The sequence below is a fragment of the Ochotona curzoniae genome, unplaced genomic scaffold, assembly GCF_017591425.1.
Source record: "Ochotona curzoniae isolate NIBS_2020 unplaced genomic scaffold, NIBS_Ocur_1.0 contig_2210, whole genome shotgun sequence".
Lineage (NCBI taxonomy): Eukaryota > Metazoa > Chordata > Mammalia > Lagomorpha > Ochotonidae > Ochotona > Ochotona curzoniae.
Window position 1 is genome coordinate 21,192,463 of NW_024465369.1, and position 27,790 is coordinate 21,220,252.

At 38.5% G+C, this 27,790-nt stretch overlaps 1 protein-coding gene across 3 annotated transcripts in view; it reads right to left on the minus strand.

Moving 5' to 3' along the window:
• ACVR1C (activin A receptor type 1C) overlaps positions 1-27,790 on the minus strand; it is a 76,987-nt gene that overhangs the window by 14,408 nt on the left and 34,789 nt on the right. Inside the window, exon 3 of one of the 3 annotated variants that reach the window (XM_040972033.1) lies at positions 1,296-1,535. The exons of the other annotated variants lie outside the window; for them this stretch is intronic. Coding sequence (XP_040827967.1) covers positions 1,296-1,535 — 240 coding nt within the window. The remainder of the gene's footprint in view (positions 1-1,295; positions 1,536-27,790) is intronic. 3 annotated transcript variants of the gene reach the window in all.

Below are 27,790 nucleotides of genomic sequence, written 5' to 3' on the forward strand. Positions count from 1 at the left end.
GAACCAGCCAATTTCATCTTCACAGGTAAATTCTCTTTACCGAAGCTGGGTGCAGATACACTCTTCGATTAACAAACAGAAGGAAGGCCAGCAATGACTGTTAGCCAGGGGTCACTGCCAAATCTGTACAACCAGCTTCAGAAAAACAATGCTGAACACACTTTCAAATTCGTCTTCAAAACAATCATCCATGCTTTGGCTTCCTCCTTTCATTCCACAAGAAAACCTAGAATAATCCAAAAGGAGACTGGGAAGACCTTGGGTGCGATAGTTAAGTTGTTGCTTGGGACACTGGCCTCCAGTGAAACCGAGGTGCCTGACTTGAGTCCCAGATCTTCCATTCCACTTATGATTCAACTTCCTAGTATTATGCATCCTGAGAGGTAACAGGTGAGGACTCAAGTACTTGGGTCCTGACAGATGTAGGTTGAATTCCACGCTCCTGGATTTGGTCTGGCCCCAATCCAGCTGTTGTGGCATTTGGAAAGTAAGTCAGCAGATGAAAATCTTTTTTCTTTCTTTCTTCCGGCTTTATTTATTTATTTATTTCCCGCTTTCTTCCTTTCTTTTCTTCCTATCTGCCTTTCATATATACATATATATTTAAGACAGGCTACATCCATTCATAATGTGTATATTTCAACCAATTAAATTTTTAATAATTAATTACATGTTAATTTTTCATAATATGTATTTGTCAATGAACTATTTTTAGACCCTTAATGTTCTCAATTTAATTTCAGGTTAATCCCCTGGCGTGAGTGTGTGTGTGTGTACACACATATATATGTGTATATATGTAAATACACACACACATATATAAATATATTCCCTGTATATATCCCAGAGGGTCTCTACAGATTCTGAAAACTTTCACAAGCAAAAGTGCTCAAAGAACATTATTTTGCATAACTAACATCTTTTCCCTAGAATCCAAGCCCTTAAATACAATAACTTCTACTGTTCTGTTTTCATAAAACATTACCAACAAAGCAATATTGACTCTAACTGACTACAAAAGGTAATCTAAGTATGAGAGAAGAGGCATTACTTATTTGCTTCAGATATAAATTCTTAATGCATTTGAAAATAAGCATCTGAATTCGTCCAGCTACAGGTCATAGCAGTTTTTCACTTCATCAAATCTTAGCACAAGCTGCCACACCAGAGCTGAGCTTCCCACATACTACCTGTCAAGGATTTCAGATGATGGAATTCATAATAGTTGGTCCCTTTTTGGGTTAATAATGTCTTTTAAATTAAGAAACAGGAAAAAATGGACAAGGACCACGTACCGGAGCCAGATCCAGAGGCACTCACGTCATAAATTAGATCTTTAAGGGTTTTTCCAGCATTCACCAGATTGCATTCAGAGAGGGGTTCTTCTACATTCTGCCTCTTTTTTCTTCTGTAGGTGCACTGTCGTCCCTGGCACACCCATAGGGTCAGCATAACAGCTACGGACAGCAGGCAAGCAGGCACCATAACAACAATGGCCAGCTCCATGGGCCCAAGTCTGGGGGCACTTGTTGAGGCTGTAATTAAACACAAACAGAACAACCATAAATCAACCCGTTTAAATATTTTAAAAATTGCAAGTGTAGAAACAATTTACCAAACAGAACATGCAGCTCTATAGTATGTGTATGTGTTTGTGTTTGTTATTACTTAGTGGTGTATATAACAATGGAGAAATGGAGCTGGAGGAATATTATTCTAGGTGACAGGAGGAGACAGAATTAGGATCATGGAAAAGTACTGACATATGGGATCTCTTCTAAAACCTCCCAAGCAGTTGATTCCTTTCTGCCTGTTATTTTCTCCTCCACATTCAGCATTCTGTCCTTAGAGCATATTTGTCCTGTCATTCATTCATGCCACAGATAATGATCAGTCTCTTACAGTATGGTGCAGTACTCCATGTATGGATGGTACAAGAGAAAGTAAAAAGTTCCACTCACTGTTTTTGTGGTGTGTGCATGGCGTTACACCCAACTAAGCAAGTGGATCTCTAACACTAAGGCAGGGGAGGATAAATACTAAAAAGAAAAATGTACAGGGGGAAGTTGCCCCTTGTGCTGCTGACATCCGATGTTGGAGTTTCTACTCCAAGTTTCACTTCCATTTCTAATCCAGCTTTCTGCTAATGCACAGTATGGGAGACCATGGATGACTGTTCATGCATCTCTGCCACGCAGATGGGGAATCTTGATGGAGCACTGGGCTCCTGGTTTCCCCTGGCCCTGTCTTGGCTGTCACAGTCATTTGAGGAATGAACCAACAACTTGAAGAATTTTCTCTCTCTTGCCCTGTCTCTCTCATTCTTTCTTTATCTTTTATTATTAAAAATAAATAAGATTAAATAAAAGAAGCAAGTAAGATAAAAACTGATGGCTGCATACCACATTAGGTACACAGGCCATGGATGGTCACCCTGGGCAGGTGTCCAGCAGACCAAATGAAGGAAAGGTAGAATAGAAAAATCTGTGTAAGGATCCCAGGAGTGGGACCTACCTGATGAGTTTAGGATCAACAAATGTCTGGAATGCAGTGCATGGGGGAAATCAAGAGAAATGGGATCAGAAATGGGCACTCAGGAGTCAAAAAGCAGGACTGTGAGCTTTATCCTAAGTAGAAATGGTTGCAAGGTTCTGAACTGACAGGAGATATGATCTAAGCTAATCTGCATGACTGCCATTGGAAAAGACACTATAGACAAAAAAATAAAAGCAAAGGAGACCAATTACAAAACTAATGATTCCTGGAAAAAGAAAACATAAAAGATGATGCAATAAGCTTAGTGGTCTTATCTGACAAGGCTACCTAAAATAATACATCTTTCCCATTCCTCATTCATTCCCCAGACACTTATCTTGCTTTATTCTAATTCTTGCATCATATCATCACCTGGTACATTATATCATTTTTTATTATGATTCCAAGCCCAAAAAAGAACAAACTTCATATGACAAAGACATTTACTTACTTTGCTCTCAACCTTATACAAAGTGTTTATAATAGTGGTCTGGCATATGGTAAATGGCCAGTAAATTCTTAACTGGAATGATCACCAAAGACCTACTAGTTTCATTCCTTATAAGTAAAGAATGAGCCTTTTCATTCTGGAAAAATCAATGTGATAATGGAAATCAAATAACACAGATATAATTGTAATCATCTAGTTTTAAACACATACAGTCAAATTTTCAACTTAAACTTTATCTTGCATTTAAGAAATGCTTGCTTTGAAATTCAGAAAAAAACAAGAGACATGTAATATGAACAATGACAAATATTCTCCACGTTTTTCAAAGGGGTTATTTTGACACCTGAAACTGGCTTATTGTTTGCTTCTTTTTCATTCACTAAATTCAACTCCAGCAACAACTTAAAATTCCCATATCCCACCACTACGGATGTTGATTTTTGTTAATAAACTAGAAAGTGTATGATGGAGTCTTCAAAAAGTTCATTGGCCATGCATACAATGAAAACACTGTACATGGATTTCAAAAACTATTGCACCAAAATAAACTTAGCATTCTATTTTTCCATGAACTATTTAAAGCATCCTCAAATCTTATAGAATATACAAACAGAACTGAGGAATCTCAGGTCTTCCACCTGGGAGACACAGGAGCTGGGCCTCGGGTATGGGTTGTCACTTCCTGGTTTTGAGTTTTGGGAAAACTGTACCCCAACTAACTCTGCATTGGGTATGGAGAGCTTCAGGGATCATAACTGGAAAGCAATAGTGTAATACCTGCACCTTTGAATCTAAGGCAGTGATAAACACTCTGGACTTGACAAGTTAAGCCACTGCTCAGACTTCCTTCTTTGTATTGACAATACTAAAGAGCTATTATATTTTCTGAATTTGCATTTTACTTATGTGTCCAAAAGTGCATGACTATCATTTGAAAACAAGCATTATTTTTTTAAAACATTTACTTATTTTCATTGGAAAGGCAGATTTTCAGAGAGAGGGAAAGACACAGAGAAAAATATTCCATCTGCTGGTTCACTCCCCAAGTGGCCGAAATGGCTGGAGCCGAAGTAGTCTGAAGTTAGGAGATTGTTCCTAGCCTTTCTAGTAGCTACAGGGTTTCACAGCCTTGGGCCATCCTCTGCTGCTTTCCCAGGCCACAATCAGGGAGCTGAATGGGAAGTGAAACAGCTGGAATATGAACCAGCACCCACATTGGATTCCTGTGCGTGCAACACAAGGATTTAGCCACTGGATCATAGTTCTGAGTTCAGCAAATATTATTAAACTGTAAAGGAAATAAGAATCAAATTCCTCAAAATGTGTTCTTCAAAGTTCCATCATAATACTAGAAATAGTCATCTATTTACTATCAGTGAATAAGAGGCTTAAAACTGTAAAGTGAATCTCAGAAATACACACTTCCAGTTCTCCTCATGAGTTTTAGTTGATCACCAACTCAGCATCCCTAATGTCTCATCTGGACTGTTCCTATAGCAGTTGGTTAAAGTGGAGTCTGACTTTTCTGTAGAAATCATGGTACTTGAATCTGCTTATGCTAGCTATTACAAAGTAATCTGCTGTCACTTCACAATGATCTACCAGATTATTAGCCTATATGCCCATGTCTTCACAGAAGTATTCTGAGAATCCCACAAAAATACATTTAATTACCTACATTTAATTAATTTTTTTTAAAATCTCACAGTTTTTTTAAAATCCACTCTTGTATACATTTATATGGTTAAATTTCATTTCCATATGTGTTGTGAGAAACTGTACATCTAAACATTAACACTGAAAAGGCCACTGATGAGGCTTCAATCAAATTCTGTTAAGCTCAGATTATCACTATGGCAACTAAGGAAGAGTCAAAAGATCAGCAACCTTGAAAACAGAGTAATCTCCATGAGGTCACACTGCTCTCGGGATAGTCACTGCAGATGGCAACATTTTGTGAACAAATTTATTGATCAAGTGTTAGCGAAGGGGTAAACAGGGATTACTTAGCAAGAAAAAAAGCTAGCAACGCCACCCAGAAAGAGCTCCTTAAACACGGAGCAATTTTAAAAAGAAAACATTTGTAAAACTATGCTTTAAGCCAAACATTGACAACAATTACTAGAGGAAATAATTGAAGAAAACCTGTAGAATTACACTCAACAGATCATTACATAAGGAAGTAATACAGCTAAAATACATTTTAATAATAGTTACCTTTGGGAAGCATACTAATGTTTCTAGCAAGTTCTATGTTTTTGACCACAGAAGAACTATGATTATTTGATAATTTCCAAATTCAATGCATTCTGTATGCCTACTGAGATGCATTCTCCATAGCATAAGCAGCTCCATGGGAGAGAATGTTAAATTTCAAAAGTGAGGTTAGGGCAGCTGTATTGCTGATTCTAGTTATTTCCCTTCCTATCAAATTCAATAGAACACTACAGGGAAAATGAGAGAAGGGCACCAGCCTGAATCTGTGACAGCTCTACTCACAAATGCCTCCTCTGTATAAGCTCTAGAATACATTACGCCTAGGAAGGAAGTACAGTCATCTCTCAGCATCCTGGGGGATTGCTTCATAATCTGTGCATGCTCAAGTCCTTTATATAAAAAGGTCATTTTTGCATATATAACATATACGCAGCCTCTTCTGCTGTTTAAGTCATACCAAGATTACTTACAATACCAGATACAATGAAAATGTTACTTCAATAGTTGTTATACCACCTTGTTTCATTTTGTATCTTTTTAATTTAGGAGTTATTATTTATTTACTTACTTGAAAGATAGAGTGAAGGAGAAAGAGAGAGAGAGCTTCCATTGACTGGTATTCCACAAATGGTTGTAAGAACCGTTGCTGGACCAGGCTGAAGCCAGGAGCCAGCAGCCAGAAACTTTATCTAGGTCTCCCATTTGGTTGCAGGCACCCAAGTTCTTGGGCTGTCATCCATTGTTTTCTTGGGTGCATTAGCAGATAGTTGGATCAGAAATGGTGCAGTCAGGACTCAAAGCAATGCCTTTGAGATGTTAGCCTTTGGGATGTTAGCATTGTGGAAAGCAACTCAACATGCTATGACACAATGTGAGCCTCTTGCCATATTGTTTAAGAAATAAGGATGGGGCCCAGCAGTGTGGCCTAGTGGCTAAAGTCCTCGCCTTGAACATGCCGGGATCCCATATGGGCGCTGGTTCTAATCCTGGCAGCTCCACTTCCCATCCAGCTCCCTGCCTGTGGCCTGGGAAAGCAGTCGAGGACAGCCCAAAGCTATGGGACCCTGCACCCATGTGGGAGACCGGGAAGAAGATCCTGGATCCTGGCTTCAGATCGGCATAGCATCGGCCGTTGCGCTCACCTGAGGAGTAAATCATCGAACAGAAAATCTTCCTCTATGTCTCTCCTCCTCTCTGTATATCTGACTTTCCAATAAATAAATAAATCTTAAAAAAAAAGAAAGAAAGAAAAGAAAGAAGGATGAAGAAAAGGAGCCTTTAAAGAGCCACTTTAGCATTTTCCATTTGAAGTTTGCTGATACTGTTGGATAAAGAACCAACAAATGTAGAAGGCCTAGTGCATCAGCAAGGTAAAGAGAAGGAAAGACAAGAGAGGGAAAGGGAGGAAAGCAGACAGGAAGTGGGCGGAAAGAGATGACGTTCTCATCCTTGTGAACCTGGCGATCATTCCTAGAGATTCTGGGGGAAATGGTTCTGGTTAAAAGCACTCACTGGTAGTTGGCACTGCCCTAAGCAAACTCAGAGCTGGTTTAGGTGCATCAGCCTCCCTGACTAGAGTACACTGCCCCAATACCTCCTCACCACTTCCTGTTTCGTACTTTGGGAAGGAAACTCCTCAAGAGGGAAAAGAGAAGCTCAGACCATGTGGACGTGGTTCCCACATTTACTGTCTGCTGACCTCTTCTTCTCCATGAGAACCACGAAAACCTTTTGGGTTAAGGAGATTTATCTGCCCTTCAAATTAATTAGCTTATATTTCTTAAAATAAGCTGATAGGAGATGGAAGTATTTACTTGATCAATTGCTTCAAATAATGTGTATTAACCACCTGGGGTCATACAGTATTAACATTCAGTTATATTGCCAAGATGTTTAAATGGCATTTGACTGAAAATGAAGACCTTGCAATGAAACAATATGCAGGAACTATCTTAGAGTAGAGGAATTGAAGAGATTTATTCATGCGGACAATTATGCATATAAATAAAATCACACTCAAAAAAGATAGTTTCAGACAGAGCACATTTTTGTGGCACTTTACAAGGTCAGTATTTCATCTCCAAAGGCACTGCAGCAAGAAGCTGCAAAAATCTAATGGGCCCAAAACACTCCTCAAGGAACCACAGACTAGTTTAGCACTAAATTAACTCCTCTTCCTTTGGTCAAAGTTTTTTCCAAGTAAAAAGACAGCACTCTGCAAGATTTAATTCTGAGTGCATAAAAATTAATGCCCCCTCTACCCTTCAACCCCACCCAGGCCCCAAGAAGGAAACATTTGTTTCCCCAGCATTTACTTTTAAATCTACTAGCTACTAAGTCACCCAAAAGACACTACTGCTCACAATGTCTTCCGTTGCGTTTGTTCTTGTCTTAAGACTTGAGAGCAGAGCCTGGCATGACGGCCTAGTCACTAAATCCTTGCAAGTTCCAGGATCCCATATGGGCACCAGTTTGTAGCCCGGCTGCTGCACTTCCCATCCAGATCCCAGCTGGTGGTCTGGAGGATGACCCAAAGCTGTGGGTTGCTGCTTTGACACTGAAGCCCTGGAAAAAACTCCAAGCTCCTGGCTTCAGACCAGCTCAGATTTGGCCTGTGTGGCCACATGTGGAGTGAGGCAGCAGACAGATCTTTGTCTCTTCTTTTCTCTGTTAATCTACTTTTCCAATAAAAATAAACAAGTAACAACAATAATAAAAATACTTAACAACAATGACACCACCACCAGCTGAATGACATACTGTTTTTTGTCCATCCACCTATAACTCAGGGCTGCGACTCAATCAAATAGATTGTGTTTACTTCACAGAGTTCTGCGTGTAAATAGGGACATTGGAAATAGCCTGTACAAATACAGCAGAAGAGAACACACCACCCCAGGACTTTCAAAGCTTTTGCACTGATTAGCTCAATAGTAATAATTTCTCTCATTAAAAATAGAATGGCTGGGCCCGGCGCCGTGGCGCAAGTGGTTAAAGGTCCTCGCCTTGCACGCCCGGGATCCCATATGGGCGCCGGTTCTAATCCCGGCAGCCCCGCTTCCCTTCCAGCTCCCTGCCTGTGGCCCGGGAAAGCAGTCCAGGACGGCCCAAAGCTTTGGGAACCTGCACCCACGTGGGAGACCCGGAAGAGGCTCCTGGCTTCGGATTGGCATAGTATCGGCCTGTTGCGCTCACTTGGGGAGTGAATCATTGGACGGAAGATCTTCCTCTCTGTCTCTCCTCTCTGTATATCCGCTTTTCCAATAAAAAAATAATAAAAATAAATCTTTAAAAAAAAATAGAATGGCCTAATTGTCAGTGAGGGATTTCCTTAATCCTCATGAAGGAATTCCCTTAAAATCCACCACTTCAGAGCATCCCTGCACGTAGAAACTATTAGTTTACGCTTTTGCTCAATAACAACAGAAATACATTTTAATTGGTTTCTTGTTGCTTTAAGTGGTTCAAAGATTAGATCCAAATGGATTGCTTTGTATAACATCCACAGAGAACTACTCTCTAAGAGGAATGCTGGAGAAGTAGGGCACTGTCCTAATGGAACTAAAGCTCTACTAAGGAACACGTGACTCGCCTAAAGAACAACGTGACAGCATATTTGCAAGCAACAATACAGAAAAAATTTTACATGCAAAAACAGGAGAATGCAGGTAAAAAGATCACCATGCAATACTCCATTCATGATGAATCAGAACATCATAAATGAATATGCAACTTTGAGTAAAATATGAAACAGATCAGACTTAGAACATAGGTCTCAAAGCATGGGGTTCTTTGTCTATCAGTCCCATGTAATGGTGGAGTTAGCTGCCTTCCACTTCTCCTTTTTCAGCCAGGGAGTTTGTCCCAATTTTCTACTTCTTCACAGAGACCATTATACAATTTCATCAGAACAATCCAATTTCAGGCTCAACTTCCAACATGCTGTACTATAGGCAGCTGCAAATGATTTGCACATCATGAGAAGAATCATGCCAAAAAGATTGTCTGTGATCAACATGTTCTTCAGAAACTGAGCAAGAGCATAAGATTTTCTAGTAATTCAAACAAGCCATGACAAAAATAAGAAGACATTTGAATCTGATGAGCTACAGACGGGCCATTGCACAGTTCAATACTCAAATAGCTATTGCATACACGATTTTCATCTGGCTATCACAACATGACAGGAAGCAGGTATCTGGGCAGATTTATCCTATGCTGTTGGTTTTCAGGAGGTAGGCAAGCAAAGGTAAGGGGTGCAGACCTTCTTCTGACCATGAGCAAGTGCATTTGCAGACAGTAACACTTCTATGTCTTAAGAAATTAAAATGTGAATTCAGATTGAAGAACATAATTGTGGGCATAAAAGGAATGAAAAACTTTCAATCAGAGGTGAGATTGACTAAAATTTTAGGAAAATGAATTAAAGTGAGTTTCAAAGTTAATTTTCCTTAGGGCATGCAATAAACACAAATGTTACTTTGTTTATTATTCAAACATATAACCTAAATGATACAAGTCCATAAAGAATTAATAGTTACTCAAGGAACATTTTAAGGCATTTTCCCCCTTAATTCAAACCTTCATATGGGAAAAAGCAAAGGTCTTTGTAAGAAGTACTTACATCTCAAACCTCTATCGCCCCAGCTCATAGCGTAAGGCACTTAAAATACTGATGACAAAGGAAAAGTAACACTTCTCTGTCCTGTAATCTGTTAGTGTGATTTCTGTCCAGCTTATAGGTTCAAGCAAGAAGCTTGTTCAGTAGGAAAGATAGATGTGGAATAAGCACAATTGACCTAGCTCACTGTCTCGCACATAATAACCATAAAAACACATGAATAAAAGAATGGCATTATTTACATAACTAAGAGAGTTGAGCCTTGTATAATGTGGCATCATAAGATTAGAATCTGTTATAGTGTTTGCTTTCAATTTCCCATTACAACCTCAAAAACCAGAGTTTGTAATTTAAATAAGTGTAGCTGTTTCTATGGGAAAGAAATGCTTCTGATACTAAACTTTGGACACACCTAGTTTACTTTTTTTGTATACTTATTTTCAGAGCCCCTTCCAAAACGTAAAAGTTATGGCACCTCTCATTTGATGAAGGGGAAATAAAAGCCTGTCTAGCACACCTGTCAGGTGTGTTGTCCTAAATCCCCAGAAGGTGAGCTATAAATGGATTTGTTAGTGTGATGGCAGAACAGTTCCACAAGGCTCCCATGAGTGTCTCTCAGCATGCCCATGTCATCTCACATTGACTACAGCAAAGAATTTCTGTCTCAAATTAAAAAAAAATCTTAGAAAGTTAGGAAACAAACAACAGATGTTTTTTTCAAGCAAGCAAGATAATGAAACTTCCAAATTCTTATTCCTGAGTCTTTAATTTTTGAAAGTTAGGATGATTTAAAATGACAAAATTTTGATAGATTCTAAAATGTTAGCAGCTTACCTCCCTTTAGATGCAGACTTTCATTCAGGTTAAGTCTAATTTAAGCATACACTTAATCAATATACATTGTACACCTGCCACAAATGATTGAAAATATTTTCCTTTTATGTTTACATAACTGGGAAAGTAAAAACAACAGAAGTCAGTAAAACACCCATACTTTAATCTTGTGCCTTTATTTTGTTTATATGAATTATTTTAAATTAGTAAAATATAATTATTAAAATTACGTATTGATACAAAGGAGAAAAATTGTTTCTACACTTACCCATTCAAGCACTATATGCTTTGGTAGCAAAATGGAAATAAACATATCTGTAACTTGAAGGTCCTGTTGAATATTCTATTTCTATATGAAAGGTTTCAATTACTGTAAATATGAACTAAATAGTAGTGTCAGTCAAAATCAATAGTATAAATAGCACATTTTTTCTAGTCAAAAATTCCTGATCATATGTTGGAAAATTTTCATGGGCAGTTTGAGTATTCTTGATGCTTTTTTTGACATATGAGCTAATTCTCTGAGTATGTCCCTAAGATTGCCTAGAGTGATCAGAAATCATTTCTATTATGAACTGAAACGCAAGCATCCCTGAAAGAATCAAGCAAAAAAAAAAAAAGGTTATTTCATACAGAAAAAGACATATGTTTAGTATCAAGGAAGAAAACATACAAAACTATAACAGAACAACTCATCTAAACTAGAAATCATTAAGCGATTGGTAGTAGGAATTCTAGGATAATGGATATAAACCATTTGAAATAAATAGGGAATACTCACATCACATAAAGAAATATCAGACATTGTTGTGCTTTAGCCAACCAATAACACAAGAGGGACCTAAGAGATCCCAAATCCTCTGATGTTTAGAGACAATCAGGAATATGGATCCTTAACTAAGACTCTACCTTAGATCATTAGTGCTACTGTAACATAATGTTATTAACTGGAAAGTTAATAAACAACTGAGGCTTACTGCTCACGGTTTTGGAGTTTGGAAAGTCCAATATTAAAGAACAAACAGATTCAGTGTCTGGTGAGTCCTCCCTCTCCCAGACCCACACGCCCTCTTTCTTTCTCATAGATTGAAGCTCATTGCTGTATTCTCACTTAGTGGAAGAAACACAAGTTTCCCTAGGCCTGTTTCATTAGGGAACTTATTCATGAGGGCTGCACCCTGCTTATCATCCCCCAAAGCCAGACACACACACATGCGCACACACACACACACAAGCACATCCTTTACTTCTTAGCATCATTCCCTTGGAGTTAGGACTTGGACGTATAAAATTGAGAAGATGGGAGGCACAAACATTGAAAATGCAGCAAACTCTTTTAACCTTATAAACAGATTCCATTTCTCTTCCAGAAATTATGCAGGTCAAATAAATTCATTTGTGGGCCAGATACAACTCATTGTCAAATAAGATTCAGCATGATTTGTTATGATACTTTTATGCCAACAAGAACTGAGTTTGCCAAACAGACTACAGAAGAATCATGTAGAAGAAATTTGAAAGTGAGTAGTTCTACGTTCGCAGACAAGCCCCATGATGTTTCCAGAGCCACATTCCTCTCTGCTAGTTCTCATTCCATCACTCTGCAGGTTGAGGCTGCTATAAGAAGCTCAGCCTCCATAACAGAGCATGGCATAATTTACCAATGACCCTTCCCAGAAGTTGTCTAAAACACTACCCCTCATTGTATTAATAAGAACCTCATTTCATGGTCACAAGAGCAGCTGAAAATATTGTCTGTTACATGGACACCCACAAGACCAACTAAAAATTTAAGTTCCACTGAACAGCATTGAAGGAAATCATGTCTGAAGCACCTGTCAATTATCATAGCAATTTCTGACTGATTAGACTTTGTCTATGTGTGCTATAAAACAAGTCAGGCAAGAGTCGAATTTATAAGGAGTGCCCCATGCCTGTGAGATCTACCCTTTGTCAACTCCAAGTGGTAATACAATATGTCAATTTGCATAGATTTCACTATACTCCATGATTTTGAAACTTAATGATTTGCTCTTCTTTTGCTGGAAGGTATAGTGAATGTGCAGAAAAGTACATACAACACAGTGCTCCACACTCCCCACTCAGACACAGCCCTATGGCATCATACTCATATCCCTTCCCCAGGGCACTTGTTATCTTATTTGAATAACCATTACCATGCATTTAAAAATAAACCATTTTATTTATTTATGTTTAAAGTCAGCATTAAAATAGAAAGTTACAGAAAGAGGGAGCTCAGGAGAGAGATCTTGCATCTGCTGGCTCACTATCTAGATTGCCACATGCCTGAGAATGTGCCAGGTCAAAGACAGAAGCCTAGCTTCTTCCATGTCACTCACATGGGTGACGAGGAGCAGGTACTTGGGCGATCCTGTGCTGATTTCCCAAGCCATTAGCAGCCATTAGCAGAAAGATAGCAGCCAGGACACAAACCGGCAACCAGCACCCATACAGGATACTGCTGTCACAACTGGTGCCTTTATCGACTGTACCACAATGTTTTCCATACCCAACCCTTCTTTAAAACATAGTTTTGTCACTGATCATTTTCTTGAGACCTTTGAAAAACTTGAACATTCCTCACCATCGGCACAAGATAAAGTCTGACAAAAATGTGTTTGCAACAAACATGATACATCCAGTCTAATTTTTATTTTTGTTTTTTTTCCCTTTTCAAAAAAATTTAACTCCCACATATAAGAGAGAACATATGGTATTTTTCTTCATGTCTGTCTTATTTCACTCAACATATCCTCCAGTTGTATCCATTGTGATGCAAATGGTAAAACTCCATTCTTTTTATAGCTAAACAATATTTCATTGTATATATATATATATTTGTATCTATACAAATATGTTTGTGTGTAATTTCTTTACTCATCTATGAAGGACAATTTATTTGATTTTATTTTTGTTATTGCGAACAGTGCTGTGACAGAGCTGATGGAGGCAATTCTTTGATACGTGTTCAGAGTTTTGAGTATATAACCAGAAAGTACATATTTTTTTAGAAAAAAATTTTTTAGAAAAAAAACATGTACTTTTATTTGTTTTTCTTTAATTCTATAATCTTTTTTAAAGATTCATTTTTTTATTGGAAAGTCAGATATACAGAGAGGAGGAGAGACAAAGAGGAAGACCTTCCATCCATTGATTCACTCCCCAAGTGACCACAACGGTCGGTGCTGCGAAGCCAGGAGCTTCTTGCACATGGGGGCAGGGGCCTCAGACCTTGGGCCATCCTTGACTGCCATTCCAGGCCACAAGCAAGAAGCTGGATAGGAAGCAGGGCTGCCAGGATTAGAACCAGTGCCTATTTGGGATCCTGGAGTGTGCAAGGCGAAGACCTTAGCCACTAGGCTACCTTTCCAGGCCCACAATTCTATAATTTTTTTAAGCTGAAATATTTAGTCTACTTACATTAAATTATTTACATTAAGTATTACTGGTGCGTTCAGGCATTTTCTTTTTAAGATTTATTTATTTATTATTGGAAAGTCAGATTTACAGAGGAGGAGAGACAGAGAAAGACCTTCCATCCTCTGGTTCACTCCCCAAGGAGCCGCAATGGCCAGAGCTGAGCTCATTCAAACCAGGAGTCAGGAGTTGCTTCTGGGTTTCCAACACGGTACAAGGTCTGAAGGCCTTGCAATGCCCTCCACTGTTTTCCTAGGCCACAAGCAAGGAGCCGGAAGGGACGTGGAGAACCAAGATGGAAACTGGCACCCATAGAGGATCCCAGCACTTGGAAGGCGAGGCTTTAACCACTAGGCTACTGCGCCGGGTGCTAGATACTTCTTGCCACATCTGTTACATGTTTTCTTTTCTTGAATTCCACTGGATTATTATTATTTAATAATAATAATAATTATTATTATTATCCAAAGCATGAAGTTTAGGATTCCATTTTTATACTACACAGTCAGTCAGTTGATATTTTTTTCAAAGACACACAAGACTTTCTTTTTTGCTGTGCATCGATGTCCTTTAAAATTACCTGTTTGTTATCTTTTCTAACTTTTCTATCCTTTTTGCATGTTACAACTTTGTTATTAATTTCCATTCATCTGCACCTATTTTTTTAAATTTATCTATTTTTACTGAAAGGCAAAATTAGAGAGAGGATGAGATACAGAGAGATCTTCCATTTGCTGGTTCACTCCCCAAATGACCACAACAACTGGAGCTGGATTGGTCCAAAGCCAAAAGCCTGGATCTTCTTCCGGGTCTTCCATGTGAGCGTAGGGGCCTGAGGACTTGGGCCGTATTCCGCTCTGTCTCAGGCACACTATCAGCAGGCAGAATCAAAAATGAAGCTGCCAGAATTCAAACCAGTGTCCACATCGAATTACAGTGCTGTAGGTGGAGTCTTCAGCCACTGTGCTATGGCACTGACTCAGCATATTCTTTACAGTTTCTGGTACCAAATAATCTGCTAATGGCTAGTTCAGTCTACTTTCCTTACTGCAATACCTTCTATATTCTAGTCCTTTACAGATTATATATGTGTATGAATACATATAAAAGTCCTATGTTACCAAGTCATCTTTGAAAATATTGAAGACACAATTCTCCTTTTTCTGTTTTTTTTTAAGATTTATTTTATATTTATTGAAAAGATAGAACAGATTTACAGAGAGAAGGAGAGACAGAGAGAAAGATCTTCAATCCACTGGTTGACTTTAAAAATGGCTTCAACAGCGGAATAAGACTATCTGAAGCCAGAAGCTAGGGCCATCCTCTACTGCCTTCCCCGGCCACAAGCAGGGAGCTGGATGGGAAGTGGAGCAGCCAGGACGCAGATCAGTCTCCATATGGGACCCTAGCACTGGCAGGGCGAGGACTTAGTCATTGATCATGCTGGGCCCCCGTATTCTGTTTCATATTTTGATATTACAATGGCTATCATATGAACCCTCTTCCACAGTTCCTTTAAATTTTCTTTCTTCTTTGTCAGTTTTCAGTGTGTTTCTCTGTTCTAAGGAGTCATGTGTCAAATTCTTTTCATTGATCCTTTTGATATCTGTTGAGATTCTGAGATTTGTAGACCAGTATCTTTCATCAGTTCTGGAAACTTTTGCATTGTTATCTCTACTTAGACTGCCTTGGGTCAATTATGTTTCCTTCCTCTTGGAACACCCAGAGAAAGCATGTATTTTTTAACTTACCTTTTGCATCGCTGAATTTTGTATAATAATTGATTCCAATTTCCATCTGTTAATTCCAAACCTCTGTCTGTTTCTAGTGTGTGCTGTTTTCTGCTGATTCTCATTCATTGCATACTTGTATGTATGGCTATTCCTCATCATGTCCTGACCATGTCCTTGGAAAAGTGCGGTGTTTCTTTGAGGCACAATATCACAGCAATTGCCTCTACAAAGAGCAGCTCTACTTTCTTCTGTTAACCACTAGATTTTGTATAACCTAAATTAAATACTTTTTTTCTGGGGCGTCCTGCAGCACTAAAACAGTGAAAACTCAATCCTGGGGTCTGCTTGATACACAGGCTATATATTGATAACTTCCCCGGAGCTAACTGCTGTGTTATCTGTATTGTTTTCCTTCCTTCCTTCTTCCTTCCTTCCTTCCTTCCTTCCTTCCTTCCTTCCTTCCTTCCTTCCTTCCTTCCTTCCTTCCCTCTTTCCTTTCTTCCCTCCTTCCTCTTTCTTCTTTCCTTCCTTTCTCTTCCTTCCTTCCTTCCTTTCTTTATTTCTTAGGAAAAAGCCCAAACCTCCTCTCTTGGAATAACTGCAGGTGGATTCATACTTAGTTTCATAGTTACTGTAAGAAAAAAGACTTAGTTACCCCAATCACAAACACATGGGGATTCTGTCAAACTATTTAAGTTGATTTCTCTCCTTTAAAACCTGAATTACTTAATAACAAAATCCAACATATTAGAAGAAGGCACACATTAGGAAAAACTATTTGAGTCCAAGTAATGTGGTTCCTGAAATCCAAGTGGGAGACTTGGACTATCTGGCTCACAGGTTTGGCCCGGCCCCACCTCAGTAGTTACAGGCAGTTAGAAGTAAACCAGCAGACCAGCTTGGTGGTTCAACAGGCTAATTCTCTGCCTGTAGGGCTAGCATCCCATATTACAGGAGTGCCAGTTCATGTCCCAGGTGTTGCACTTCTGATCCAGCAAATTGTTTATAACCTAGGAAAGCAGCTGATCTAGCCGCAAGTCCTTGAAATGCTGCACCCACGTGGGCAACCCAAAGAAGCTCCCAGTCCCCGTTTCAGATTAGCTCAGCTCGATCCATCTCAGCCACTTGGGGAGTGAACCAATGGAGCGAAGATCTCTCTGTCTCACCTTCTCTCTATAAATCTGTCCTTCAAATAAAAACAAAAAATTTTAAAAAGAAGTATAGCAGCAGATGAGAGTGCTAACTTGCTCACCTTTTTTTTTTCTCTTCCCCCATTCCTCTATGATTCTTGAAGAAATACGTTTTTTATTTCAATTTCCAAAAACTTTAATAATATTGTCTGAAACAATAAGTGTGTTCACTGACTTATAAATGACAAACCTGAGAGCAGAATGGTGACGTTGTTGGGTGTATATTAGCAGACCATAGAACCAGAGTACTTCCATGCTTCTTGTCTTGCACCTGGGTGAATGCGCTTATTATCTGTGACATTTTAATCTAAGCTTTTAATCCTTTGTACCGAAAGCACCCTGACTGACACATCATTCTTATGAACTATTGCCATCCTATTGGACTAAAAAAAAAAACTTAGTATGTTGTTTCCATTTGCATTTCTCCAGCTGTTAGTGAGAATAAACATCTTTTCGATATTTGACTCTTTTAAATGTTATCTCACATAAAATTTCTGCTTGTGTCTCTTAACATTTTTCTTTTCTTTTTGGCATTTACCATCCTAACTCTTTGTCTCCAATTGAGTCTTATCAAGCATACTCATGCACAAAGGCACACACACAATATATTTTAGTGGATATCTTTTTAAGTCATGTATGCTACAAATACTTCTGACCAATATTTAATGTATCTCTGGTTCTATTTATGGTCTTTTTTTATCATTCATTTGTAATTTAGCTCCTGTGTCATCAATTATATCTGGTTTCTCCTTTTATAGTAGCTGGGTATCCTATCTTATTTAAGAACAGCCTCCATACTATAAAGTCACAAAAATATTTTTTTCTAAATTTTCCTCTGACATTTAGATTGTTTTATATTTCACAATTAGATATTTAATCAAGCTGCAATTTATTTTTGTATATGGTATGACACCGTGGTACAACCCCGTTTTCTTCCAGATGGATAGATAATTATGCCAGTATCATTTCAAAAATAAACCATCTGAGAATTTCCATTTTTGCCAAGTTACACTTTAGATGTCCACAAAAGCCCTTCTTCATACATACACACAAAAGAAATGCTAAATAAAACACAAATTTAAAAAAAAATACTTTTTTAAAAATATGATTAGGTTGGTTAAAAAAAGAAAGAAAGAAAAGACAGAAAAAGCATGCAGTAGTTAAAAGTAAACTACAAATACAGACAGGTGTGTCAGACCCTGCCCAGCCATTGACACTGGAAGCATTTAAGGGGCAGATGCTCACATTACCTGACTCTATCACAAGGTCAGCAGATGAAATCATGGTTCCTCAAACAGTAAAAAGTCAGATCTTGAGATCTGAGATCTGAGATTCTTGCAGGAGTCAGGCAAGCCACTGAGAAAGGCATTGTCTTGGAAAAAAACAAAACTAAGAAATAGCCCAAAGTGATATGTGTTTAATACACGAACTGCCTCAATCTTGACTTTAAGTAGAACAGAACAAGAGGATATTCTCCTGAGAACTCTTCACTGCTGGGTATATACGTAAATTGGGCTCATTTTCAGAATTCACTCATCATGCTGACCCAAGAGACCCAGCAGTGGGGTTGAACATTTTGGGTTGGGAGACCCCTTGTCTCCTGATAGAAGTTAATATAAATATTCTCTAAGGTATCACGTTTTAAAGACAGTTTTCAAGAGTTTCTTCAAGCCAGGATTTTTAGAAACAGGAGCTCACAATCACAAGTCATGAAATACACAAGTAAAGAAGTCATCAAAAAGTCAAGTAGCCAGGATCCCATATGGGTGCCAGTTTGTGTCACTGCTGCTTCACTTCCCAGCCAGCTCCCTGCTTGTGGCCTGGGAAAGCAATTAAGGACAGCCCAAAGCCTTGGGATCCTACACCAGTATTGGAAACCCAAAGAGGTTCCTGGCTCTTGGGTCCAGATCAGTTCAGCTCCACCCACTGCAGCCACTTGGGGATTAAACCAATGGTGGGAAGATCTTTCTCTCTGTGTCTCCTTCTCTCTGTAAATCTCATTTTCCCATAAAAAAATAAGTATTTCTTGGAAAAAAATACATAAGTAATGAAAATAAGTAATGACAGAATCATTTTCCACAGAACCAGTCAATACAGTAATTACTGAAGAATCACAGATTAGAAAAGCAGGAAACAAAACAACCCTGTTAAGAAATGGATGAAGGAAATAAGGAGGCATTTTTCAAAAGAAAATTCAAATGGCTAACAGACAAGTGCAAAAATGCTAAGACTCCGTAGCTATTAGAGAAATACAAATTACAACATTAGGGTCACACCTAACTCCCGTGAGTTTTGCCTACATTCAGAAATCTACTAATAATACCTGCCTTGCACAGATGTGCAGAAAATGGTACGCTACTAGGACAGCCAGTATTGAAAGTGCTAAGACAAGTGAAAATTGACCTACAATATAACCTGGGTATTCCATATCTGGTACACAGTGATTTATATAAATAAATACTTTCTGAAAATGTGAATATTTCATAAAGGATATGCTGTTTACTCCTGAAAGTGAATTTTTCCCACTAAAATGCTGTACCTCCTAATCTCAAAGGAAGCTGAGAGAGGGGAATCTTGTATGTTTTGTGACTGAGCAGAAAATTTGGCAACACATAGTGTGCTAGATCAAAAGGCTCTGCATTCAGTAAAAACACAGAATCTAGAAAAGCACGTAGATATTTTTGGAATTGAAGAAAACACTTATCTAAAAATGTACAGGAAGAAAACATCAGAGCAACTTGCATTACGTATACCTAAGCTTCCCTTGTTTAACTTATTTGCATAACCTATATTTAATTTTCAAATTCCCAATACTATCCCAGTTTGTGACAGTAATAGCATATTTGTTATTAGGAAGGACATGAACTCAAGGCACTAATCAAATAAATGGAAGTTTTGGGAAATGATTTTGTCCTTCCAAGTTTCATCTGGAAAACCTAATTCTAGGTAACTGTACTACCCATTTAATTTGAAGACCCCTTCTCCAGTGACATCAAAGTTACCTATGTCAGCAGACTTCAGGGGGAGCAAGTTTTCTAACACCATATTTGTATGAAAATACAACAGAATTTCTATCAAGTCATATTACTAACTCTGATTAAGCCCATGTATGACATTGAACAACATGGTCTTTTTCAAAAGGGCAAGCAATTGAACTCAACATCATCTGAACCAAATTTTATGGGCCAGCATTATGGAATAATGGGTAATGTAACAGCCCAGAAAATAGAAAATGGCAGCAATAAAGCTATGTCTTCTGAAACATTTTTGGGATCTGTCCATAACCAGACATCCATAATAAACTTGAGCTCTTGGAAAGTCCAGAACAGGGAGTGAGAGTGCTTATCACAACACAGTATCTCATTCCAGGATGAGATCTTGCTTTTCTTTTATGGCTCAGGCAGTAAAATGATTATCCCAAATTGTTTCTGTACATGGAATTGGAAAGACCGGTTTGCCTAGTTCTGCTGTTCACTACTGGATGAAATGCAGCTCTTACTGATTGGATTGTTAAAAGTACATGATGCTTAAAAATGGGGTATCTGTGTTCCATGTCACTAGAATTGATTTGACAGTTTGTATTGTGCACTGATATGAACCTGGTTGATTGGAGGACTCATATCATATGCCAATGCTCTCTTAGTTAATTAGATAATCATTGCTTTAAAACCCTTGAACAGGCCCAGCGCAGTGGCGCAAGTGGTTAAGGTCCTCGCCTTGCACGCCCAGGATCCCATATGGGCCCTGGTTCTAATCCCGGCAGCCCCGCTTCCCTTCCAGCTCCCTGCCTGTGGCCCGGGAAAGCAGTCCAGGACGGCCCAGAGCTTTGGGAACCTGCACCCGAGTGGGAGACCCGGAAGAAGCTCCTGGCTTCGGATTGGCATAGTATCGGCCGTTGTGCTCACTTGGGGAGTGAATCATCGGATGGAAGATCTTCCTCTCTGTCTCTCCTCTCTGTATATCCGCCTTTCCAATAAAAAAAAATAATAAAAATAAATCTTTAAAAATAAAAAAAAAATTTTTTTTAAAACCCTTGAACACAGCTAGATTGAGGTTGTTCCCCTCTTCCATGTGTGTTAAAAGGGGACAGTCCACCAGACAGCAAATAGACTCCTGAGCTTCTAAAGCTCAGCCTCTGACTCATTTCTGGGATAGATTTGGTAAGTGTACCACCTGAGACACCAGCATCCCACATGGGCACAGCTGTACTGTTTGCTCCGTTGTGATGCAGCTCCCAACTAACAACCTAGAAGAGGAAGCAGAAGATGACCCAAGAGTGCTTGCCCTCGCCACCATCTAGAAAACCTGGATAGAGCTCCCAGCTCCTGGCTGTAGGCCTGTGGCAGCAATGAAAGATTTTTTCTCTCTCTCTTTCTATTTATCTCCCTCTCTTCCTTCACCTCCCTCTTTTTCTCTGTCTCTCTCTCTGTCTCTCTAAATCTGACTTTCAGATAAATAATAGATCTTAAAAATAAACCAAATCTTACTTATAATAATCTGAATTAATTTGACTGATATCTAATTCATGTTAATATTTCAAATAAATCAATAAGATGGGCTTTAAGGCCATTTAAAAAGAAACACATAAACATAAAAGTATAAACAGTAACTAGGATTTTAACAGGTTTCTTTGGAACTAGTAAATTAAAATAATAATTGTCCTTCTGCCATCTGAACTTACCACAATTTAAGCTCCAACTAAAGGAGCATTTCTTTATCTGTCAATAAACCTACTGTCGGTATCTGATCAGCACCTTAATTTAATGAAATAGAAGATCAGAGTGTCTCATACATTTTAAAAATAACCATGTACTGTAAAATTCCTGTTTCAGCATTTCTGCTTATACAGTAAAAAAATATATTCCTTCCGCATATTATAATAGCAACCTGTATGAAAGCCACTAAGGTTCACAATTACTATCAAACACTTAAAAAGCTTTTCTATAAGTGCCAGCAGTATTCCAACTATTTGGTTACCAGGATATCAGCAGAGAAAAGGATATTAGGAATGAGTAAAGTGGGAGTGGTTATGGTGGTCAGTAGCTGTATGCAAGTTAGAAATTTTATCACAAAGAAACAAAGCAAGCAGTCAGCCATTAAAAAAAAAAAAAACTCAAGATCCAGGACAGAAGCCAATCAACTAAAACATACTGAAACCATGTTACTGTACTCAAGTTATCAGCTACCCAGAAATGACCTGGCCATCAGGGTTAAATATTGAAAGAGCCAGAAAGGAAAGAATGCATTTCAGCTTGGACCATAAAGACTTTGCCTAATCTCTACTTTCAAATAAAAGGAGAACTCCCAGTAAAACAGTTAAGTATACCTTAAAAAATATGATACTAGATTTTCTACCTTCCCAGTTTCATGGTGCACTTAAATAGTAGAATGTTAAACCTGTAACTGTTACTAAAGAACTATACTACTGTAATAATATGGGAGGGGATGAGGGAAGGAAATCTAGGGACAGACAAAGAAGTGGGGGCCAAGGGAATCCCTAACCCTACAAAACTCTCATGGAAAATAATGGAAATAATTTCTTAGAAAATCCTTTGCCTGTCCTCTTCTAATCACTGCCTTGACCCTTCCTTCTGTCATTTAGCCCATGCACATGACAGACTTAACCAAAGTACAATAGCTGTATCACAGACTGCTTTTCACAGTGATTTAATATGCAATTACACACATTTAATGGCAAGAAATGTAGTGTTAGAAAATATCAACATTGTACAAACATTACAGAATGTACCTAAAGCAAAACCTGTGTGAGATAACGTAGCACATACCTAGCTATATGATAGAACCTATTTTTTCTAGGCTACAAACTTGTACAGCATGTTCTTATACTGAATACTACAAACAACTGTCACATAATGAATATGTAACAAAACATATGTAAGCATAGAAAACATGTGGTAAAAAAATATAAGAAAACAAAGCGCACACATACTCATCAATTTCACATCTCTACCAACTCAAGAAAGTCTATGGAATCTGAGGCAGAAAAAATTGAATGTGGCCCAGAAACCATGAGTGCCAAGTAACTTACTAGGGGATGAATTCTACTGAATATAATTTCTTTTCCCTACTATCGATGAGATAATGCTTTAGAATTATGTTTCCTAAAGAGTGGGAAAAGTACTAGAGAGTGTCCATGAAGTAACTGCTATAGGCTTCTGAGATGAATCCGTGTGGTAAATACACAGGACCTGGAATGACATTGAATCACATGACTTCTCTAACTGTCTTAGTCCTTCAGACTGTTATGTGACGTTCCAATTAAAAAATATATGAAAAAAATAAAAAAGAAAATGAAGTAAAATTCTTCCACAGTAAAGAAAAGCTCAAAGAATATACCTCTCTTAGACCTGCCCTACAAATGGCACTTAAAAGACATTCTCTTGACAGAGAAAAGGATTAGCACCCAACAAAAGCGAAGACAAATGTGAAGAACATCCCAGTAAAATAACAACAAGAGTAACGCAAACAATCAACAATCCACTGCTGAAATGATAGCACCAAATTGTCACCTATTCATATTAACCCCAAATGGAAATGGATTTAACTCATCAAGCAAACATCATAATTTAGTAGACTGGATCAAAAAAAGCAAAAGCCATTTGTCTGTTGCCTACAGGAGACACATCTCAGCAACAAAAATCAGTGAAAATCTATCTCATGAATTTTGATGGTTTTGTTTTTAGCTTCATTTCTTCAAAACAGTTTTTTTTTTTCATATATTAGCTTCGTCACAGACTCATAGGTCATATTGTAGCATGGTTTTCTTAAGGAAGGTTCTTAATTTTGTTTTCCATTTCTTCAGCGATACATTAGTCATTTGGTAGCATGTTATTTAACTTCGTGTTATTGTTTCTATTTTTTTCCTGATGTTGATTTTATTTTGTGTCTTTTCTCTTAAAGGATGTACAGTAACTGTATAATGGATATTATCATACGCCGATATGACAATACAATGCAGTGTGCATCTCTACTTCCAAATCAGAGATTTACTCCTAATGAAACTGCTGCATATATCTTGACAATCGATGCTCAATTCTGCCTTGTCCATAATGTCAGACTTATGACTGCTTATTAAGCACTATGCTATTATAATAACAGGGTAAATCATGTGTGTGAAGGGAGGCATCTTGGGAAGGGATAAGGGAAATTCCAGAACCTATGGAGCTGTGTCAGAGAATAATAATAAAAAAATGAAAAAATAAATAAAAATATTAAGCAATCACTATTTAAAAATATTTACTGCTAGAACATAGAATGTCTTTAACACTTCTTTCTTTCATCATTTGAACAAAGATAAAATACAAAATACTTAATTAAAATATAATTGCATTGCTTTTTTATTTGTTTGTTTACACAGTTATCTTCAATTTGTGGCCAGCAAATCATTTTTAAGGTATAATTGTGACACTAAATTCCTATAGAAATTCCAATTTCACAAATTCTATAGAATTTCAGTTTTTAGAAAAGGGTTAGTTTTTTAAAAATATAGGTAGAAAATGGTACAGTGGCATAGTATTAATATAGTGACAACATTCCAAATTGGAAAATACTGCCTTAAAATGCTAATTTGAAAGAAACTACATATCTGTGTATAGATATCAATGCATAAATAAGCAATGAATTGTTACTATATTACAAAATACTAAACAAAATTTACTGGCAAAACAATTTTTAGACCACTGGTTAGTTTTTAATTCTGAATTACATGCCCCTAATGTCTTCCAAACTTTTAGATTTCAGGTTACTGATAGAAACTCAGATTAGAATTTTCTGCGTCTTATACATTAGGATAAATAAGGTACCATGAAATCAGGCTAAAGGCAAGAGATATCTGAACAATAATAAGGAATCAAATTCTATTTGCCTCTTTGTGCTAACAAATGCTGTCACTTGAACATGGGTAGATAAAAATCATTTCCTTGAAAAAAAAATTACATAGTAACTTGCAAAACTTGTTTTGTAAGTGGTTCAATAGATCTGGGCCAAAATAGCAACGGGTCACAACTCTATTGTTATAGCCCCCTCAGATGGACTTCACAAAACTACAAAATTTGGTTTCAATTTAAAAAGGATAAAGGCAGTGTTTTAAATCCCTAATAAGCTGTTTAAATTTGTTGGTGCAAAGGAAGGAAGCCATTTTTAAGTCCCTGTTAAACATTTATGCTTTAATTTTCGGGTCAAACTAGTCAACTTGTGTCATAAAGCTATAATGCTGACCCAAAGGAAACAACGTAGGTGAAGGGACGCTGCATTGCTCACTGCTCCCCATACAGTCCAATTTAGCTTCTACAGTTCTTACTTGGCCAAAATCATGACTTAAGGTAATAATCATGTTATGTAATATTTTAGGTTCTTAAATAATTTAAATTGACATATGTAAAAGATAAATGTTTCCAATACATGTACTCCTGTTTTAAAATTTTTAGAAGGCACTGGACCTTTTGGTAAATATTTTCTTAAATCGATATTTGACCGTTAAAATCGTTTGCTACATTTTCCAGCTGATATTAAACCACTGAGAACAAGCTATTTAGGGGTCTAGCTTATTCCCTCATTTTTCCTCTCTTCCCTCCAACATGGGAAGCTGATTCTATTCTGAAGAATTCTTGGGGGCCTGGCGCGATGGTGCAGTGGTTAAGGTCCTCGCCTTGCATGCCCAGGATCCCATATGGGCGCTGGTTCTATCCCGGCAGCCCCGCTTCCCTTCCAGCTCCCTGCCTGTGGCCCAGGAAAGCAGTCAAGGACGGCCCAAAGCTTTGGGACCCTGCACCCACGTGGGAGACCCAGAAGAGGCTCCTGGCTTCGGATTGGCATAGTATCGGCCGTTGCACTCACTTGGGGAGTGAATCATCGGAAGGAAGATCTTCCTCTCTGTCTCTCCTCCTCTCTGTATATCCGCCTTTCCAATTAAAAAATAATAAAAATAAATCTTTAAAAAAAAAAGAATTCTTGGGAGAGAGGGTTGATCTCCAGATTTTAGGGGTGACTAACCTTTCTCTATATAATACCCAGCCACACATAAAAGAGCAAATAGCCTGGCTGCATAAAGATCAAATAGTACAACCAAAAACAAGAGCATTTAGATAATGATTTCACAGCTAGGTTTATTTCACTATGAACACAGTAAGCAAACCAACCCAACTCTCTTTTTTTCAAACCAAACTAAGTGAGAGGTAAACTAATGATTTCAAAATTTATAAACAGTTCGGAATCAAGATGGCAGAATAGGGTAAGGACACGTTTAAAGGGATGGAAAAACATTTAATCAGGATGAAGCAGAGAGCACACATTCCAGGAAATAGGAGAGGCCAGAACAACAGCAGATGGGTACCTGGAGACTGACAGACACAGAAAAGCAGTGGGTACAGCGGTGTGGTGTTGCAGTGACTGATACTACTGGGGCATTGAGCTAACAGCAATCTGAACTCCACCAGCAGCTGGAACTCCATCAGCAACCAGGTGGGAAGGGACTTTCACTGGGAGCTTGGGAGGTGAACCCAGACAAAGAACTGTCCGTCCTGCTGGTTCATTTGATTTGACCAGGAGCAGAGACAGAGCAGCAGATCTCAGATGGGCAGTGAGAGAAAAGGGTGGATTTCACAGCCCAGTCAGCCCCGTAGAGCCAAATTGGGTACCATTTTGCACAAGGAGGCAAAGGCAAGGGAAAGGACTGAGCTGTGCTGAGCTGGGAGTGAGCTCATTTCTGACTTGACGTGGCATTCTACAGGTTCCACCCAGGGCAGGTCTGGGTAACCCTCGGATCTGACAGCCAGCAGATCAAGAACTGTTGTGGTAGCACATCAGGCACCATTTTGTACACTGTGACAATAGCATTGGGACTGCAGGGGACAACAGTGAACTGTGCATGTGCTGAGTTCATGAGAACTCACTGAGCTCCATGGATTTCACTGGTCCCACAGGAAAATAATACTGACTGTGGCATCATATCAGTCAAAATAGGTCAGGGTGGCACCCAGACCTAACGTCCAACAGGTTCCAGCAAGATCAGCACCACCAACAACCTAACTAGATAGGACACCTGGTGTCTCTCTAATCCTGGAACCTGCTCCAACTGAAAGTGGGAGAAAGGTTGCAGAGACAACAGTGCAGCCTCAGCATGGTATCACAGGAGGTGGAGAGTGGTGAGCCAAGCCCTGGGGCTGTGAAAACCACGGTGGATATCTGACATAAGAACCCAGACCTGGAACTCGCTGGAGCTTGTGGCACAAGTGGCTGCAAGCAAAAAGTTGTGTGCCAACTGCAATAAGTAAAATCGCATTGTAGACCTGTGGCTGACAGAACTTAGAAACCTGCCCCAAGAGAAGAGTCTGCTAACCAGAAGTACAATGATCAAGAGCAAAGGAAGAGACAAAGGCACAATCAATATTACTGAAAACTCTCCTACAAAGGAGCAAAACCCTATGCCAACCTCAGTTAACTGAGGAAGACATCGAGAAAATGGGGGACACAGAATCCTTAAGAAGACTCATTTTAGAGATTCTGATCAAAAATGAGAAGTTAATGCAAGAGTTCAAAGAATTTAAGCAAGCAATAAAGCAAATCAAGGCTGGTATATCAGAAATTAAGAACACAGTAGAGCAAATTACAAGTACAGTGGGGAATCTCCAAAATAGAATGAAGCAAGCAGAAGAAAGAATCTCAGAATTGGGAGATATTTCCTGTCACTGAGGGAAGCAACCAAAAAGCTGGAAGCAGAGCTGGCTGAGCCCAAAAAAAGTATTCAAGAATT